At 32.5% G+C, this 20360-nt stretch overlaps 1 protein-coding gene across 3 annotated transcripts in view; it reads left to right on the top strand.

The window, feature by feature from the left end:
* Csmd3 (CUB and Sushi multiple domains 3) overlaps positions 1–20360 on the top strand; it is a 1108856-nt gene that overhangs the window by 676963 nt on the left and 411533 nt on the right. For all 3 annotated transcript variants that reach the window (XM_076835404.2, XM_076835403.2, XM_076835402.2), the window contains 3 exons: positions 3708–3890; positions 6522–6848; positions 8714–8908. In XM_076835404.2, the coding sequence (XP_076691519.2) occupies positions 3708–3890; positions 6522–6848; positions 8714–8908 (705 nt within the window). The remainder of the gene's footprint in view (positions 1–3707; positions 3891–6521; positions 6849–8713; positions 8909–20360) is intronic.

Raw genomic sequence — 20360 nt, 5'->3', positions numbered from 1 at the left:
ATCACAGGTTTAAAGCTCAGTAAATGATGACTGTTATTTATAATTCTTTTTGGGCATAGCTCTAGCACTTGTCTATGGATATGAATTATTTTCTCAGATATCAGACTTGCCTTCTAGGTAGAAAAACTAATTAGGGTAAGTTATACTTCATGTATGCATAGTATGTCAAAATACACTCTACTGTCCTTATATCTAAAAATAATAAATTAAAAAACATTTCAAAAGCAATGATACATAACAGGTATATGTCTACTTTACTTACCACATATTTTTTCTATATTAGAGAGTATTGAAGCTTTGAAATTACACCTCTATTTTAAAATATACTTTTGATATTAAAGAATGATTTCCTAAGGAACAATGAAAAAATGTTGGTTTAAAATAGTAGATTAAGCATTTATTCTTAGCCCTAACCCTAATAATAGAAAACATCAAAAATATAATAATGCTTAAGAATAAGAAGAGAAAAGCATCAGTTGTTATAAAGCTGTCAAAAGTCCCTAAGATAAGTAAATATAAATAAGCATAAAGATATTTATGGAAAAAAAAAGGTAGACTGAAAAATGCATAAACCAATGCCACCAGTAGGCTGTTGCTGCAGGTAAGACGCCATTGTCCCCCAGGGACAGAAGCCTTTGTGCCCTAGGTCCAGAAACCTCCAGAAAGAATACCACAGATGTTCCTGAGAAAATGCAGCAATCACCACAGAGGAATGTATTTTAGCGACAGAGCCAAATACCCAGATATGGAACAAGCATCTATATTAGTCAGGGTTCTCTAGAGGAACAGAATCAACAGGAACTATACTTATAAAAAAGGGATTTATTAGGTTGACATATGTGACCAGAAGCTGGATAGTCCACAATGGCCATCAGCAAATGATCTAAGCAGCAATAAAGAACCTATTTAGGAAGAATCAAGCCTGCATGGCTGCTGCTATTTTATTCTTCCAACTTTTATTCCATCCAAGCCATCATCCTATTGGTCAGTATACTGCCCATGCTTAGGGAGTGTCTACATTTTGGTTGGCTATTGCACATGCCAATCATTCTTAGACATACCCTTATTGATCCACCCTCATTGGCACACCCATAATCCTCTTAATCCTTGGCATCTCTTAATTCAATCAAGTTGACATTCAAATTGACCATTACAATGTTTGATGGAATTATCAAGAGGGAGGCCTCTCTAGGTCAGCATGAAGGTCATGAAACTAGATGGCGCCATGGATCAATATAGGGAATAGCTTTACCCCAGAATCCCATTGGGTTGCTGATATGAGTAAATGAACCTGAAAGTGGGGAAGGTGAAGGTCATGGTGGAGATAAAACTGCATAGATATAGAAAAGCAAGCAATAAAAACATTTATTTGACCATATCTCAAATACAACAGATTTGTTTTTTCCTAAACCACTTTCTCACTTTTCATCATGAACAGAAAATAATTTTAATTGCTGAATATATCCTCAAATATATTGAGTTAGAATCAAGCTCACTCTACTTTTCTCTTAGTACATTCTTCTACCCCAAGGAAACAGAGTTATGAAACAATAAAAGTAACAACAATAAACACACAGTTGCAAATGCTTGTAATTCCCCTAACTCAGGAGGATGAAGCAAAAGAATTACAAATTTAAGGCAGTCTCAGAAACTTATTGATACTCTGTCTCAAAATAAAATAGAAAAAAAGAAAGAAGGGCTGGAAATGTAGCTCAGTGGTAAAGCTCCCCTGGGTTAAATTCTCTGAACCAAAAATAACTAAGTAAATATTTAGGAAATAATAACATAATTTTCAATACAAAGGTTAATTTGGGTTTAGATAAAACTGCATGACAAATTATAAATTGAAATTTTATAAATTTGTAAATTTAAAATTGCATAAATTATTTATGAGTTAAAGAGGAAATCAAAATGGAAACTACAAACTACTTTGGAGTAAAAAATAAAAGTCTCCATATCAAAGCATACCTTGAAGAAAATTTAGAAACTTAAATAAGTTTTACTTTTAGGAAACAAGAAAGGCTGAAAAATAAGTAAATTAATAAATGCACCCCAAGATTTCAACACAAGAATATGGAAAAAGAATAGAAAAATAATGCAAAAGAGAGTTGAAGATGGAGTCCAGAAAAAGACAAAAAGAAAGCATGGTTAAATAACAGAATTGCTCAACAAAAGCTAAAATATGTTCTTTGAACATATTAACATATTTGACACACCTTTGAAAAGTACAAACAAAGAAATTCAGGATAGTAAACACAAATAATATTAGGGATGAGGAAAATTTATGCTTTTTAATGGTAATATGTAAAAATCCTATAGAAAATCTACTACTACTAAACTATTATCTCACTTTTCTAGGGTATATAAGTTGCTAATAATGGACCAAAGAGAGAGAGCAAGAGAAAGAAACAAAACCTAGTCCAATGGGAAAATAACCTTACAAATAACTGAAATGATGGTCAGATGGTTACCTTAAAATTATGCCAAATTTGGCTAGCTTTTTTGGAAAAGTTCTAATATTTACAGTTATAGTTTTTTGTTGTTACAAAAACTAGTCTAAAGACTTGATAGTATTGAAAATTGCTAACTACTTCTCTTGATATTAAAACAGGATGGCAGCAACATAAGAAAATAATATAGGCCAATGTAACTTGTGACATAAATAAAAGTGTGTAAATAAAATCTCAAATGCTATCCAGTGTTTTAAAGGAATTATTATGGCCATCTATGGTTTTGTTTAAGGATATAAGGCTTTCAAAAATATCTCTAAAACACATAATTTGGTTAAAAAAACCCAAGCTTTTAATAATATTGACATAACTGAAGATAAAGTCTAATAATTATGTAAAGCAATATATGTTTTTGTAGGAGTATTTTTATATTTAAATACAAACATATAATATTACATATTATATGTATCTATTTAATTATAAAAACATGGGTAAAGAACTAGAAAAATAGATATCAAAGGGTACAGGTAAGTTATACAGAAACCAGATATGTATAAATGTTGAAGTGTTAGAATAGACTATTACTTTATCTCAAAGCTTTACTTTTCAAATTTTTATTTCCTTTTCTTTTTGCTGCTATTTGAAGATAGTTAATTTCATGGGCTACTATGTTGCATGTGATGTAGAAGCCCAAAAGAACCAACATAGTTATTTATTGCTGACATTCATAGCTTCATAAAAACCATGTCAGATATTTGCAATGTCCTTTGATACATCTCAAAAGAATGTTTTCATGGTGCTCTTAAAAGAAATTTTTCATTCTTCAATTCATTCAATGAACATTGTTGAGGAAGATGACCAGGCAATTTCGAATGCGAAATTGATTCCTGTTCTTATGTAGACTACTGTTGTTATCATGTACTTGGGGAGATAATACAACCAGCAATTGCCAGAATGACAAATGTTGTTTAGAACTATTCATTGATTGCTGTAGAACCAGAGACATATTTGGCAACCTCACTAGCTACAATTATCTCAGGTCCCCACCTACAAAATAAGAGAATTACACTTATTGTTCTCTAAAGATCATGTATCAAATCATATTCATAGAGTGGCAAAAGGAAAAAAATTAAGATTGAAGGATATATTCATTCTTCATTCTGAACTATCTTCCCATAGTGCATGTTTACTAAACTCTTAGTATGGGCATCGTGTCTACAAACCTTGGAAGGTGACTTTTATCTTCTATTTTTACAGAAATTGAAAAAGAAAGTTGTGGTGATCCTGGTACACCTTTATATGGAATTAGAGAAGGCGATGGGTTTTCTAATCGTGATATTTTAAGGTTCGAATGTCAGTTTGGGTTTGAATTAATTGGAGAGAAATCCATTGTTTGTCAAGAGAATAACCAGTGGTCTGCAAACATACCCATCTGTATCTGTGAGTACCAAATGCTTTGCTTCTAGACAGCATATGTTACCCTGTTCTTGCATATAATTGCTTTTGTAATTAATTGCTAAGAGCTGGAACCATGTAATTATTTTTGGACGAGCAGCACTTTGTGATACTATCTTTAACAAGTGTGCTTATGCTGAATTATAAATTTTAGTACAGATTTAAATAAAGTTAACATAGTTCATTTGGTAATTGCAAAATATATACTACATGTGTTCTTATTACATTTAATTTGGTGACATTTTATACTTTATAGATAGCTACTTCTTATGGAAATTATACATCTGAACTAATTCTCATAGACTCATTTATCTTAACAAAATAGTATGTTTATTTGCAATCAAAAACACTTAAAATACTTAAAGCTTATATTCTATGTATAATGTATTAACCTATTTTTGTATTTATATGCTCACACTAATGCATAAAGTACTATTTATTTATATTGCACAGAATAAAATTCATTAAAGTTTATGATATACAATATGCTTATATTAAAACAACGTATTTTTTGGAAAACACTAAGATATTCTGGTTTAACTACAACAAAAACATAACATGTATAACTTACTGATGCACTTTGTGGCTCAATGAGATACTATTATAATTTCATTACAATAAAGTGAATGTTTTTAGAATCTGGCACAAATTTCCCTAATTATAATATATTATGCTTGCTCTTCAGGAAGTGAAGGAGAATAAGTGTGCAAAAATCTCCTTACATGAATGAACTATTAGCGTAGGACATGGTCTCATGCCTAGTCAAAATCACCTTCTAAAGTTCTTGTGAGAGAATGAAATGTATTAGAAGAGTCTGATTTGATTCTGTTCACATCATCTAAAGCTTAGTAAAACTTTAAAAGACTTCAATAATGGTCTTTAATTTTAAGTATTCTTCTAAGAAGATAATGTTGATTTCATATTGGACAATTTATAAATGTAATATGTTACAGTAAAAAATAAATTATTTTTGAAAGATTTTAATATATGCTAAAGTACATTTAATGGAAATATTGCTAAGACAAATTTTAAAAGTTCTTAATATCTAAAGAAAAATTTTTTACCATTTTAAGAATAAATTAATCTCTAAATTCTGATAAATTATTAAAATATATCAATTAGCCAGACACAGTGGTGCACGCCTATAATCCCAGCAGCTCAGGAGGCTAAGGCAGGAGGGTCCTGAGCTTGAAGCCAGCCTCAGCAACTTAGCAAGGCCCTAAGCAACTCAGTGAGGTCCTATACAATTCAGTGAAACCCTGTCTCTAAATAAAATACACAAAAGGGCTGGGGTTGTGGCTAGGTGGTTGAGTGCCTCTGGGTTCAATCCCCAGTACCAAAACAAACAAACAAAAAATAAACAAACAAAAGTGGCAATTAACATTTTCATATACAAGCAATAGCTAATTTAAAAATGTATTTGAAAGAGAATTTAATCAGAAGAATAAATCATAAAATACACAGGAACAATATTTACATGTCTTAATAACTCAAGGAAAAAATTATAAAACTAAAGCAAGGGAGAATTTTAAGTAAAAACTAAAGATGACAAGTTCCAGAGTGAGAAGACATTATATTAAGTATGTGAATTAAATACAAATTCCTTGGGAAATTTAATAAAAATTCTAACATAATTTAGTTGGGAACATTCTCTAACATATTGACATAGTTAATTAAAATATTCAGAAATAAATAAGAGAATTTTATAAAAACAAAGTTTTTATGTGGAAACTAAAGCATAATATTAAGTTCTACTGATGAAAATATAACAATGGATCAAAGGAATTTACAGAAAAAAACTCTACCTGACATAATCATGAATTTAAAGTACAATATAAAGAGATCTACTTATACGATGGTTATGGGTGTTAGGGTGATGAATTTAGTGGCTCTTGGCCCAGGTAAGGATCATAAAGACAGGAGAGGGCAAACTGAAGCTGTGGGGCATTTTTAAGTAAAGTTTTATTGAAACATAAATCATGCTCTTTCATTTACCAATTTATTGCCTATCTGCTATAATGGCAGAGTTAAGGAGTTATAAAAGAGATCATGTAAAGCCAAAACATTTACTGTTTGTTTTTTTTACAAAAAGTTTTGTAATCTCCAATTTAAATCCTACTTTATAGAATTAAATGATTCCAGGATTCAGGCAAGAAGAACAGTGAAAGACTATGTGTGTTCTTAGGAAGTGGGAGGAAACTGGAATAAATTAACTTTTCAAGAGAAGTTAGACTTTCAGATTATTTTACCCTCAAATATAAAATGGTTTGAAATTTTTGTTAGGAATGAAGAAAAATAATCAAAACAAACATAGCTGCAATATAGATTAAGCCCAATCACTACTAAACCACTAACTCAAACATGATAAATATCAAAATAAATTGCTGCTATTAAGCAAATTATTTTTGTGCATATTTAAGGATATAGTCTTAAATTCACCTAAAATAGTAGTTGCCTTTTCTAATATGTAAAAATGACAACATTTTCTGTTTTATAAGGTAATTTACATTTTTATTCATCTTTTAATTGATTATCATAATGGTAAGATATATCAAAATAAGATCAAATACTACTTTTGATTATTTACTATATTCTTTAATCTTTTCATTTTACCAGTTCCTTGTCTCTCTAACTTTACTGCACCTATGGGAACAGTTCTTTCTCCTGATTACCCAGAAGGTTATGGAAATAATTTAAATTGCATCTGGACAATAATCTCTGACCCAGGAAGTCGAATACACCTTTCTTTCAATGACTTTGATCTGGAATCCCAGTTTGACTTTCTTGCTGTTAAAGATGGTGACTCTCCAGATTCCCCAATTCTTGGAACCTTTACTGGGGCTGAGGTGCCTTCCCATCTTACAAGTAATAGTCATATTCTTCGATTGGAATTTCAAGCTGACCATTCAATGTCAGGACGTGGATTCAACATTACTTACAACAGTAAGTTTTTTTGGATTTTATTTTTCCATATAATATTTTTACAAATTAGAACTGCAAAAGAATCAAGCAAACCAGTTCTCTTGTTTCACAAATAAGGAAACTTGAGCAAGTCCCTAGTTTTGCCAATGATGATCATTTGATCTTTGATTTCCAACCACATTTTAGCCCCAAATATGTTATTTCTCTTTGTGAGAGTCCTACTATTAAGAAAATATGTTTCAAATGTCATTATTTATCAGCCAATATATTAGCTTATCAATTAAACTTTATCATAAACTCAAACCTACTGTTTATCACACATTTGGTTGTTACTTATATATGAATATTAAAGAAAAATATATTTTCTTTCAAGATATTCATAAACCACTAGGAGTCTTTAAATCGATAATGACAGCAAAAAATTATAAGTTCAAAGAAATATCAAAGGACACCAAAGCAAAATATGGAAGGAAATCATTAACTTTGGGGCAGTGGATTACTAAACTCACTTACCAAAGCCAACACGGGAAAAAAAAAACACCTTAGTTATTAAGAGTATCAACTCTAAAGTCAAACTATAAATGTCCAAATCTTGGATTTACTACATTTTTAGGTTTCAAACTTAGCCACAGTCCACAATGTCTACATCAGTAAAACCACATTGGATTGTTGTAAGGAGTAAACATGCTAATACATGTACATAGTAATCACAGAGTACATAGTATCTAGCACATCCTAAATTAGAACTATTTGGTATTGAGTAGGAAAAGGGCTTGCAGATTTAGTGATATTAATAGGGCCTAACATATAAAATATATTTTATGATTTAAAATTAGTTTATACTGTAGGAATAAATGTAGTTGTTTTAAATTTTTTCACTAATCCATTTGAAGGTATTCATAAATTGCATAATTGTATTATCTGCTATCATATTAAGTTAATATATAGAAAATAATATTAAGATAAATTAAAGATTTATAGTACAAATTTGGTCATCACATGAATTAAGGGAAATGAAAAATTGGATGAAAAATTTTGTGTAATCTATAACCTCTGAAAATTTGAAACATGGGAGAAACAAGGTAAAATAAGGTAGTGACCCTCAGCTGAAGAACTCATACTCTGAGAGAAAAGAGACAAACCAAAAGACTAAAAGGTGTTGAAAAAAAGACTATAGGGTGTTGTCAAAAGCCAGAACAGGATACATTTCAACCTATCAAGCCTTATTTCTATGACCAAAGGAAAGTTACTTGACTTTTTCTGAGTTTAACGTTACTTTTTATAGTAATGGTAATACTTTTATCATCAAGATGACCTCAATATTTAATGAGATAATAACTTATTACAATGCCTAGAAGTTGGTAATTGTAAAGGACTTAGTCTCTTCCCTTTTCCAGGATGGTAGAAAGTAAAAGTCATAAAAAATTAAAAAGAAATTTTAAGACTTCCATTCTATATTGAAACATTTCACTTTGATTATCACAATGAGACCCTCTTTCTGTTCCTTACCGAGTGAATTACAGAAGTTTCCTGTGAGATATAGTCAACTTACTCAGAAGTTATATTAATTGAAATTCTAACTAATTTATATTTTGGGAATATTTGCATGAACTTAGCCTAGGGGATCACCATATATAAACAGAAATAATTATATTTTAAATTTTAATAATCTTAAGGTATAATTTGTATTTTAAAATCATTACACCTCTAACATATCACAAGCAATCTGTCAGAGGAGAGCCTCCAAATTTTTAAAAGATAAATAAATAAAAGTCTTTTCTAGAAATAAATACAATCTCCTTATGAGTTATTTTTAATCACCCAAAATATACAAAGATTGCCCTTTCTCATATTTATTTTGTGTTTTTGTTTGTTATTCTAAAAAGCATTTGGACACAACGAATGCCCTGATCCTGGAATACCAATTAATGCACGGCGGTTTGGGGACAACTTTCAATTAGGAAGTTCAATTTCAGTTATTTGTGAAGAAGGATTTATTAAAACCCAGGGAACAGAAACAATTACATGTATTCTGATGGATGGAAAAGTAATGTGGAGTGGACCAATTCCAAGATGTGGAGGTAAGTGCAGTAGTGGGAAATATAACCCACTAATATATCATCATAAAGCAATAGAAATTGTAAAAGGAAATGCATTGTCTACTGGAACTGTTATAAGTTTTACCTAAAAATGTCACTTACTTTTACACATCATACATATATGAACAAATTTCACTTCTAATTTTTTTTCATATTTACATAATTTTTAAGAAATTTTTAGGAGCACTCTTTTAAAAGGAGCTCCTACCTTAAAAGGAGCTCCTAGCTTAATAAAGGGTGAACATTGTACCTTAATAAATGATACACATTGTACCTTAATAAATGGTAAACATTGGTCACATGTATAAATCCCTTTCGTATAATGCATAGTTATATTTATAGTAGTAGTTAGAGTTAACAATAGTTTATAAAGTTATAATTATAACTTCCATTTATATTATCTTGGTATTTTAACTGTTGTGGTATATATATCCCTATTTAACTTTTAGAAATATGTTAACAACTATCAGTTATAATGAATTTATGCTAAAAAATTATATAAAATATATAATTTATAGTTTGCTAATTTATTTTTTCAGTTTTATTTTCTTGAAAAAATTCAGTCAAAAGCACTGGGGCTGAGGATGTAGCTCAGTGGCAGAACACTTGCCTAGCCCACACAAGACTCTGGGTTCAATCTCCACTACTGCAAAAAAAAAAAAAAAAGAAGAACATATATGCATATGCACACACGCATATATATACATTGTCATGAACTTTCTTGACTTTGTGGACTATGTCATATATATGGATGTGTGTGTGTGCACATGTATATGTAATATATGCAATATTGAGAAATGTACATCTTTATATATTATATACACATATAAAGTCCCATGTTAGTTTAGAAAGATGGAAGCATTATCACCCTAAAAATATATTAATTATATGATGTATCCATTTAGAATATGTAGTAATGTTTGAGTTAAAGGGGTTTTATTTAGAATTGCCATAGTAGAGATTACTATTCAAAATTCCAATTTTTTTTCTACTCTAGTATCTAGGGATACAAATCTGTATATTAAAATGATGAACTTTACTAATTAGATGACTTCAAACCTGGAAACATGGTTCCTTTTTCTTTTCTTTTTTAAAATTTATTCATTTTTTAAATTTATATATGACAGCGGGATGTATTGCAATTCATATTACACATATAGAGAACAGCTTTTCATATCTCTGGTTGTACACAAAGTATATTTACACCAATTTATGTCTTCATACATGTACTTTAGATAATTATAACCATCACATTCCACCATCATTTTTAACCCCATGCTCCCTCCCACCCCCTCCCACCCCTCTGCCATATCTAGAGTTCATCTATTCCTTCCATACTCACCCTTCCTACCTCACTATGAATCAGCCTCCTTATATCAGAGAAAACATTAGGCATTTAGTTTTTGGGGATTGCTAACTTCACTTAGCATTATCTTTTCCAACTCCATCCATTTCCTGCAAATGCCATGATTTTATTCTCTTTTATTTCTGAGTAATATTCCATTGTGTATATATGCCACATTTTTTTAATCCATTCATCTACTGAAGGGCATCTAGGTTGGTTCCACAATTTAGCTATTGTGAATTGTGCTCCTGTAAACATTGATGTGGTTGTGTCCTTGTAGTATGCTGGGGGGGGGTTTTGGCTTTTTTAAAAAATGCTTTTCAATTATAATATTAGAAACTTGAAGACAATGGAGTAGTTTCTTAAAAATCCTGAGTGAAGATTAATTTCAAATAGAACTTTATACTCAGTCAAATTATTGAGTATATACATAAAATAACAGTATTTTGAAGCATACAAATACACTCCAAAATGTATTATTTTGTACCCTTTCTTATGAAAGCTATCTTTATTATTAATTTTTATTTATGTATGACAGCAGAATGCATTACAATTCTTATTACACATATAGAGCACAATATTTCATATCTCTGGTTGTATACGAAGTATATTCACACCAATTTGTGTCTTTATACATGTATTTTGGATAATAATGTCTATCACATTCCCCTATCATTTCTGACCCATGTGCTGCTTCGAAGAAACTGTACTTGCTTATTGAAGGGTGAAATATTCTGTATATGTCAGTTAAGTCTAAGTTATTGATTGTATTATTGAGTTTTATAGTTTCTTTGTTCAGCTTTTGTTTGGAAGATCTATCCAGTGGTGAAAGAGGTGTGTTAAACTCCCCCAAAATTATTGTGTTGTGGTCTATGTGACTCTTGGAAGTTGAGAAGAGTTTGGTGAACGTAGATGTTCCTTTGGGGCATATATATTTATAATTGTCAAGTGTTGTTGGTGTATGGTTCCCTTGAGCAGTATGTAGTATCCTTCTTTATCCCTTTTGATTAACTTTAGCTTGAAGCCTACATTATTTGATATGATGACAGAAACCCCTGCTTGCTTCCACAATCCATATGAGTGGTATGATTTTTCCTAATGATTCACCTTCAGTCTGTGGATGTTTTTTCCTATGAGATGAGTCTCTTGGAGGCAGCACATTATTGCATCTTTTTTTTAATCCAATCTACTAGTCTGTGTCATTTGATTGGTGAGTTTAAGCCATTAGCATTCAGGGTTATTATTGAGACATGATTTGTATTCATTTGTATTCCCAGTCATTTTTGTTTATTTTTGTATTTAATGTGACTTGGTTTCTCCGCTGATTAGGTTTTCCTTTAGTGTAATACCTCCTTCTGCTGATTTTCATCCTTGTTTTTAATTTCCTCTTCATGGAATATTTTGATGAGGATGTTCTGTATTGCAGGCTTTCTAGTTGTAAATTCTTTTAACTTTTGTATATTGTGGGAGGTTTTTATTTCATCATTAACTCTAAAGCTTAGTTTTGTTGGATATAAGATGCTTACTTGGCATTCAATTTCTTTCAGAGTTTGGTATATGTTGTTCCATGATCTCCTAGTTTTGATGGTCTGGGTTGAAAAATCTGTTGAGATACGAATTGGTCTCCCCCTATATGTGATCTGATTCTTCTCTCTTGCAGCTTTTAAGATTCTATCCTATTCTGTACCCTAGGCATTTTCATTTAATGTGCCTTGATGTAATTTTGTACATTTGGTGTCCTGTAAGCCTCTTGTATTTGGTCTTCCATTTCATTCTTCCTACTTGGGAAATTTTCTGATATTATCTTATTGACAAGATTGTGCATTCCTTTGGTTTGGAACTCTGTGCCTTCCTCTATCCCAATAACTCTTAGATTTGGTCTTTTGATGCTGTCCCATAATTCTTAGATGTTCCATTCATGGTTTCTTACTATCTTCACTGTGTGATCAACTTTATGTTCCAGATTGTTGTATACTTTGTCTTAATTATCTGACATTCTTTCTTTCAAGTAATCTAGTCTGTTGATTATGCTTTATATTGAGATTTTTATTTGATTTACTGTATTCTTCATTTCAAGGATTTCTGACTGTTTTTTTTTTTTTTTTTTTCAGAGTCTATCTCTCTCAAAGTAATCTCCGGCTACCTGTATTTCCTCTCTTATCTCCCTGTTGGAGTGATCAAATTTTGCCTGTATTTGCTCATTTAGGTCATTCTTTAATTCACAGATTATTTTAATTATGAATCTTCTGAATACCTTCTCTGTTATTTCATCAATTTTGCTGTTCATGGGTTCTGTTATTGTACTATTCTGATTTGTTTGGGGCACTTTCCTCCCCCCCCCCTTTTTTTTTTTTTTAATGTTGTCTGTGTGTCTTCCTTTCTTGTAGTGTAGATCCTGGACCTGGGTCTCCCGCAATTTGGTGAGGGCAGATCTTGTCTGGGCCTGAGCTCCAGAGATAGTCTCCGGTAGGGAGGGGCGGTCCTGTGCCAGAGGCTGAGCTCCTCGGGGTGTCTGTAGGTGGTGGCGGGATGGACAGGGGCCTATTGTGAGCCTTGGTCCCTTGCCTAAATGTTGCCTTTTTCTTACTTTCCCAGTTTTTCTTATTACCAATGCTTAAAGGAAAATGGAAACTTCCGTTTTCTCAATTTCTAGCTGATAAATTAAGAACATTTACTATATAGTTTTCAAAGTGTCACAGTTTAAGGAATACAACATTGCCTATAAATTGCTGGCTTTCACTGGATTAAATATCTTATGATGAGGTAATCTCAAACCATGTAATTACCTTTTCCTAGTGGCCCTTCAATTAAGCATCTCCTTCCTCATTACTTCTAAGCACTCTCTTATTTGTGATTTCAGGATGCTGAACTGGGACAACTCTGGCAGTATTTATGATTGTGACATTATTTTAAAAATATAATGGAGTTGCACAATAAAAGACTGAAATAAAAAGAGAAAAATAGAAAGTAATATTTAATTTTTAAATTTTATTTATTTATTTATTTATTTATTTTTTATTGATTGTTCAAAACATTACAGAGCTCATGATATATCATCTTTCATACATTTGACTCGATTGGGTTATGAATTCCCATTTTTTTCCCCAAATACAAATTGCAGAATCACATCGGTTACACACTCACATTTTTACATAATGGCATATTAGTGACTGTTGTGTTCTGCTACCATTCCTATCCCCTACTATCCCCCCTCCCCTCCCCTCCAGTAATATTTAATTTTTACATCACATTTTGCCTCTGAATTCAGTTTTATCATAGTTCCTGTCCCAGACTTGGCAAACTAGTCAGGAAAGCCTATATTAGTATTTGAATGAAAAGTGGATGATGGAGAAAAAATTATTTCCACAGAAAGACAAGTACCAGTTTAGTGTGACTGGAATAGAAGACAGGGGTGTGGGTCTGATGAATAAGTAGTACAGAGACAGACATGCTTTGTAAACAATGCTAAATAGTTTCAAAGTTATTCTGTGATTGGCTGGCAGCCATTTCAGTTGGGAAGTGAGAGGATCTGAGCCTCTCCAACCTATGTCCTGTAAGTTATTTCCAGACTATCTCTAGGTAATTGTTAAACTTTGTTGGATCTTCACTTATTTAGATTGTTGGCTTTTGGAACTGCTTGATGGCTAGCTGGTTAGGAGGTTAAAAATAATGAAATTGATAACAACAAGTAATTTTATTAATCACTGCTACCAGAGAGCAATTTTATATTCTAAAAGATGAATGGTATTTAACTTTTAAAAGTAAATAAGAGTGGGGTGTGTGGTGGTGCATTACAATAATCCCAGTGGCTCAGAAGGCTGAGGCAGCAGGATTGTGAGTTCAAAGCCAGCTTCAGCAATTTTGTGAGGACCTAAGCAACTTATCAAGACCCTATATCTAAATAAAATATTTAAAAATGGCTGGGGATGTGGCTCAGTGGTTAAGTTCCCTTGGGGTCAATCCCCAGTATCAAAAATAGAAAGTGAATAAGAAAGTGTTTAAGGGGCTGGGGATGTGGCTCAAGCGGTAGCGCGCTCACCTGGCATGTGTGCGGCCTGGGTTCGATCCTCAGCACCACATACAAACAAAAATGTTGTGTCCACCGATAACTAAAAAATAAATATTAAAAAAAAAAATTCTCTCTCTCTCTCTCTCCTTCCCCTCTCTCACTCTCTCTTAAAAAAAAAAAAAAAGTGTTTAGAACTTTTTATTTGCCACAGGCCTGCAAATGCTCCAAATATCCTAAAAAGAAGCTTTAGGAAGTTTTTGAAGGAAGAATCTTTTTTTTCTCTATGTTTGATTAAAATGGCATGTAGTTTGTTCATCTCGCTGTTTATGGATCCAACACCAAAGTGGGACCATCACTAAGGGTGGGATTGGAGCCAAGGAAGGCAGAATCAAGGTGGACCCAAAGCAACCTTAGTGTGGCATTTGCCGGGTTATCTATCATATCCCAGGCCACACTTTGAGCTACTTTCCACCCAAACAAACAAACTTCTGTCAATTTCTATAGAATTAACTCAGGTGTGTTTGATTTCTTGGATTCATATTAAGGTTTATATTGATTTTCTGGATGTTGCCTCAATTTTACTTAGGTACTAGCAACAAAAGTCTGAGACAAGCTGTTTTCCTAACATTTTTAACCTTCTTTCTTTCCCCCACCATTTTTCCAGCTGACACCCAGTTACTCCCATTAATGGAGAGGAATATGGCTGGGAACATGCTCTTCCTATCTCTCTTGTTCTCTAGACCTGCCATGTTTTGATAGAGTTTTATTATTTATTACATTCACCTCTTAAGGCACTATCAGAGCCTCTGACATATGCTTCCATTTTTAGCTAAAACTGTTTTATTATCTTTATATTAAACATTTATGTAGGAGAAATTTTTAAAGGACATGTTTCTATGTTCTGATAATACAACTAATTTTCTACATCTATTTTATTCTCTGCATGAAATATTCTACGACTGAATACATTCATAAGTTATTTACACATATTATTGGTGTATGTTGAAATTAGAAAGTAGAAAAATATTTGCTTTAATCAGAACTTATAGAACAAGAGAAAGGAAGCCTGTGATTTTTTTTTTTTTTTTTTTTTTTTTTAGAAATCTTTGAGCTTTGGGGTTATGGCTCAGTGATAGAGGACTTGCCTAGCATGTGTGAGACACTGGGCTTGATCCTCAGCACCACATATAAATAAATTTAAAAAATAAAGATCCATCAACAACTAATAAAAATATTTTAAAAAGAAATATTTACGTTCCAACCCAATTAAAGATTGCCATCATCCCTGCTCCAATTTCATTCTATCAGAATTACCTAGGTATATAAACATATTGGCAAGTTAGTGATCAGCCAATGTCAATTAGTCCTCAACCCTGAAACCATGGGAAATGATTTTAAAAAGTGAAACTTTTCATCTTCCATATTCCTTGGATAAATATTGTTAGACCAAATGAGAGAAATAATATCATAATGCTTCGCAGTTCTATGATCCCACAGCTAGAGCTAGATTCAATTCAGATAGTTTTCAGATAGATACAGTTGTTGAAAAGAATTGGGTTATAAATTTTATTCACTGACCTAAAGTTCAACTTAGATGTATTAACTAGGGAAAGATTTTGGATTTATGAGAATTCTAACTTCTTCTAAAATGGGTTGATCTAATCTTACTGTGAAGACAAAAGTCTAGATACTTTTTAAAGCCTTGTGATCTTTCAGTTCTACTAATGGGAAACAAAATATATTAGTTATTGTATTCAGAATTGAAGTCATTGAAATTTGAACCTGACAAATTGTTATCTAAATTCCATTAAATAAAGTCAATGACTCCTTTACCCACCCTGAGACTGTACTTGAATATGACTAGTTCTGTCTAGGGCCATTCTACCTGATGTATCCTTCAAATCAACAACCTAAAGTCATGAAGAATGTTCTTGTTGTAGGTCTCCTTCAATTGGCTGACAAAGGATTTTCATAATGTTTTATATAAAAAGTGTTACCCTTAGGATCTAGAATGTTCCTCCTGCAAAGCTCATGTTGTAAAAGCATGATCCCCAAAGTAGAAACGTTCAGATGGGAGGTTTTTAGATAATGATGGTAAATGTAGCCTCATCAGTGGATTAATCCATTAGATTGATTAATAATATGAATGCATCAGGTCACAGTGGCACATGCCTATAATCCCAGTGACTGGGTAGGCTAAGGTAGGAGGCTCGCAATTTCAAAGTCAGCTTCAGCAAAAGTGAAGTGCTAAGCAACTCAGTGAAACCCTGTCTTTAAATAAAATACAAAATAGGGCTGGGGATATGGCTCAGTGGTTGAGTGCCCCTGGTATCAAAAATAAATAATAATAATAATAAGAAGAAGAAGAAGAAGAAGAAAAAGAAGAAGAAGAATGGAATACTGTAAGGAAGTGGGGCATGGCTGGAGGAAGTAGGTCACTAGGTTATGCCTTTGGACTATAACTTGTTCCTGGCTCCTTTCTCTATCTCTCTGCCTCCCAGCTGTCAGGAGCTGTGCCACTTTCTTCCACCATGATATTCTGCCTCACTTCCAGGCCAATACATTAGAATAGACCAACCATGAGCCAAAACTCTGAAACTATGAGCACATAATAAACTTTTCTTCCTCTAAGTTTTTATTGTCCAGTATTTTGGTCACAGGAATAAAAATCCATTTAACATAGAAACTTCTTATAGATTACCTTCCTCTACCTTCATCAGTTTTTGACATATAGTAGCTGCAAACACAACTTTCCTCTCTGGCTCTTTATTCCTCACAACCATGTTGCCCCCACATTCATTGATTTTTCTGTTCTGTATAGTGCAAATCTCCTGTTTGGTATCTATGAGCCTCTTCTAAAAGTTCAATCCTCTGAAATTCAGTTTTCTCATGAGAATCTTCTTCTCTGGATTTTCTTCTTTTCTTACCATAATCCTCATTTTATTCCCCCCTGCTTTCTTAGTACGATCAAAAATCCTTTTGGGGTTTCAGGGCATTGCCTGGCTCATATCATGTACTTCAAAGTCACATCTGTTAGCCAAAGTGCTGCGAAATTTGCGAAAGGGACAAAGGGTATAACATAGTTACTTTTAGATTGTATTTCTCTCTTCACATAAGCTTATGTTTCTTATGGGTAAGATGTTGCTTTCACTTTATTATTTTTTCAAGGGAGTAGTGGGTCACTAGAATTCCTTTGCAATGCCAAGCAACGCAAACTGGAGCTACTCCTTACCCCCAATTTGTACTCTTTTAACCATCCAGTAAAACTCTATATTTCTAATCATTGAAATTTTTCTTGGGACCAATACTACTAGTAGAAGGCAAATTTTAAGTTACAATATCTGACTCACCAGAAGGATTTTCCTTTTGGACTTTGGGAAACCCATTTGTTTCTCCCACCTATATTCTGCTCATCTGGGGGCTAGGTCTAAGTGAGATAGCTTGGCTTATTGTTTGCCAAAAGTTTTTTGCCTCATTTTCCATACCTCAAATGATCTGAGCATTGTTACTTGGCTCTTTCTTAAATATAGCCATAACTAATTTTTCTCAGCTTTCATTTGCTTTCTCAGATTTGCTCTGAATTAGTTTGCTATGAACTTGTTGCAGATGTTCCTCATTCCCTAATCCTTTTGTACCTTCTCCTGGTAGCTGTCAAGCTTGAATATTTTCTATGAGTTTAATGCATAGCCAGAATATACTTTATTTCTCTTCTCTTTTTTCCTCCCTTCCTTCTCTTTCCTTTTCTTTCTTTTTCTTTTTTTTTTTTTTTTTTGGTTGTACTGGGGATTGATTCCAGGACCTCACGCATGCAGGCAAATGCTCTGCTCTCCCACTGAAGTACATCCCCAGCCCCATAATGTTTATTTGCACACAGGTCAACTCTTCTGAATATTTATGTCATTCAGGGTGGTGAAGCCAAATGCCACTGATTTTAATGGATCTGAGTCACAAATAGCACCTACTGCCAAATGTGGGAGTAGAAATCATGACTTCATGACTCCAAATGCCTTTAGGAGCAAAAAGTAAAAACAAACAAGCAACAACAACAACAAAAAAACTCCACAAAAAAAAAAAAACAATAAGATGAACTGAATAAAATAGGCTAGCTACCCTCTAAGTTGCAGATGTGTCTTCCCACATTTTAGAAGGTATGTTTACAAGTAAATACTTCTCTACTTCATGAGAATAAGAAGCAATACAAGAATGATATTACTGACAACTGACAACAGCATTTCCAGTAGCCCATACATTTCCTTTCTGAACATTAAAAGAAGGCATCCACCTAGGAAGAAATGACACAAACTAGTGGTTCTCTATTATACTTTTCTTGGAAGTCCAACAGCAGCAACCAACCTCCCAATGAGAATGGCAGACCAGTAGAGAAGTTCAGAAGTCATACATCAACTAACAACCTGTCTCCTTGAGAAGTTGACTGTCCTTTAGACCTACTGAAGAAGCATTGGTCAAGGGATTTACATAGAAGTTTCTTGAGTTTCTCCCTTTTGTGAGGTTGTGTAATCCACTTAGGTAAGATCTTCTATCATCTAGAATCTAACTGGAACATTGTATCTTACATTGTGCATTTTCCTGCAAACCATCATTTTAATCTCACAGTACCTTTCTACAGTGACCTTTTGCCTTTGCACTGTTGTTCTGTTCATGTCTTGTCTTTTTGTAAACAATTTGCCACTGTAATTTTACTAATAATTTAGCTGCTAATGTGGTTCAATTTTCTGTATGAATTAGGCAGTCTCGGGAACTATACTAAAAGTATTCAAGTATCATTGATAGATAATAGAGATTTTTACTTTGATTTTCTTTCAGTTGTAATGGAGAAAAAAAAATAAACAGTGCACAGAAAGCTTCTCAAATATCTTCCTAAGCCATTGCCATTTCCCCCTTCGGGAAAGTAGCCATTACACATAAATATCATCATAATCTTCCTCCCATCATTATTTCTCTTCTTTTTCCTCACCAAGTTGTTTTTCCTCTCCTTTTCCTACTTTCTTTTCAGTCCCTCTGTACTATACATAATCATAATGTTAACATAAGAATGACTTCATTGTACTCTGTCCAAAGGAGAGATCCCTAATTCCATTTTAATGATTTCAGTTAGAAGTAATACTCCCTTAAAGTTTAAGGAATACATATCCAAAATTTGAGGAATACATCTCTTTTAAAACTTGAGGAATACATCTCCAACTTATTATATGAAATCATACACTTTTAAAAAAGAGAAGAAAAAATCAAGTTTTTCATTTTATCTTTTCAAGATCATTATATGAGACTTAGGATAAAAACAAGAGTTATTTTCCAAGTTTTGTCAAGCAGTGAGCACTAAGTCATCTAGAGTTTTCTGTTTTAAAAAGCAAGACAGTTGAACATAAATTAATTATCCTATTTCTTTTGCAGCCACAGAAAGTAATATTTCCTGGATATAGGAGTTTTTATTTATTTGTGAATGTCATTTAAAAAAAGAAATATCACTGAACTATACTCCTGGAGACTCAAAGATGTGAAGGTTTATTTGTAGACCAAAAAATGAGAGTTAGGTTAAAATGTATTTATTATTTCATCATAAAAACTGAAATCCATGCCATTTACTTTTTTAAATCAAAATTTTCCCAATGGTTTAAAGTTATAAAATTATTTTACTCTTTATAGAAAAATAAGTTAGATAATTCTTAAATACTACCATATACTTTATTAAATTTCGTTTAAATATACTACTCAAGTTCATTTTTGCCTTCTTTCCTGCTTTTTCCCTAACTCTGTGATTTCTGTTTCAGTGAATGTCCCAGAGCTGCAACTTGGATATTTTCTCGTTTCACTAACTGTATTGATGAGTCTCTAACTTTATCCAGTCTCGAACTTTAATTAACATCTGTGTGCTGGTGTCTCTCAAATTTACATCTCTTATCCCTGAAGTCCAGACTCATATATTTATGTTCTTACAGAATATCTGCACTCAGATCTTTAATAGGTGTCTGAAACTTAACCTGTCCAAAACTCATCTCTACCCCCATCATTCCAAGTCTGTTATGGTCAAAAATTTTCTCCACCATTATAATAGTAATGGC

Source organism: Callospermophilus lateralis, chromosome 16, assembly GCF_048772815.1.
Source record: "Callospermophilus lateralis isolate mCalLat2 chromosome 16, mCalLat2.hap1, whole genome shotgun sequence".
NCBI lineage: Eukaryota > Metazoa > Chordata > Mammalia > Rodentia > Sciuridae > Callospermophilus > Callospermophilus lateralis.
Note: the sequence above shows the minus strand (reverse complement) of the source record. Positions and strands in the feature narration are given on the sequence as shown.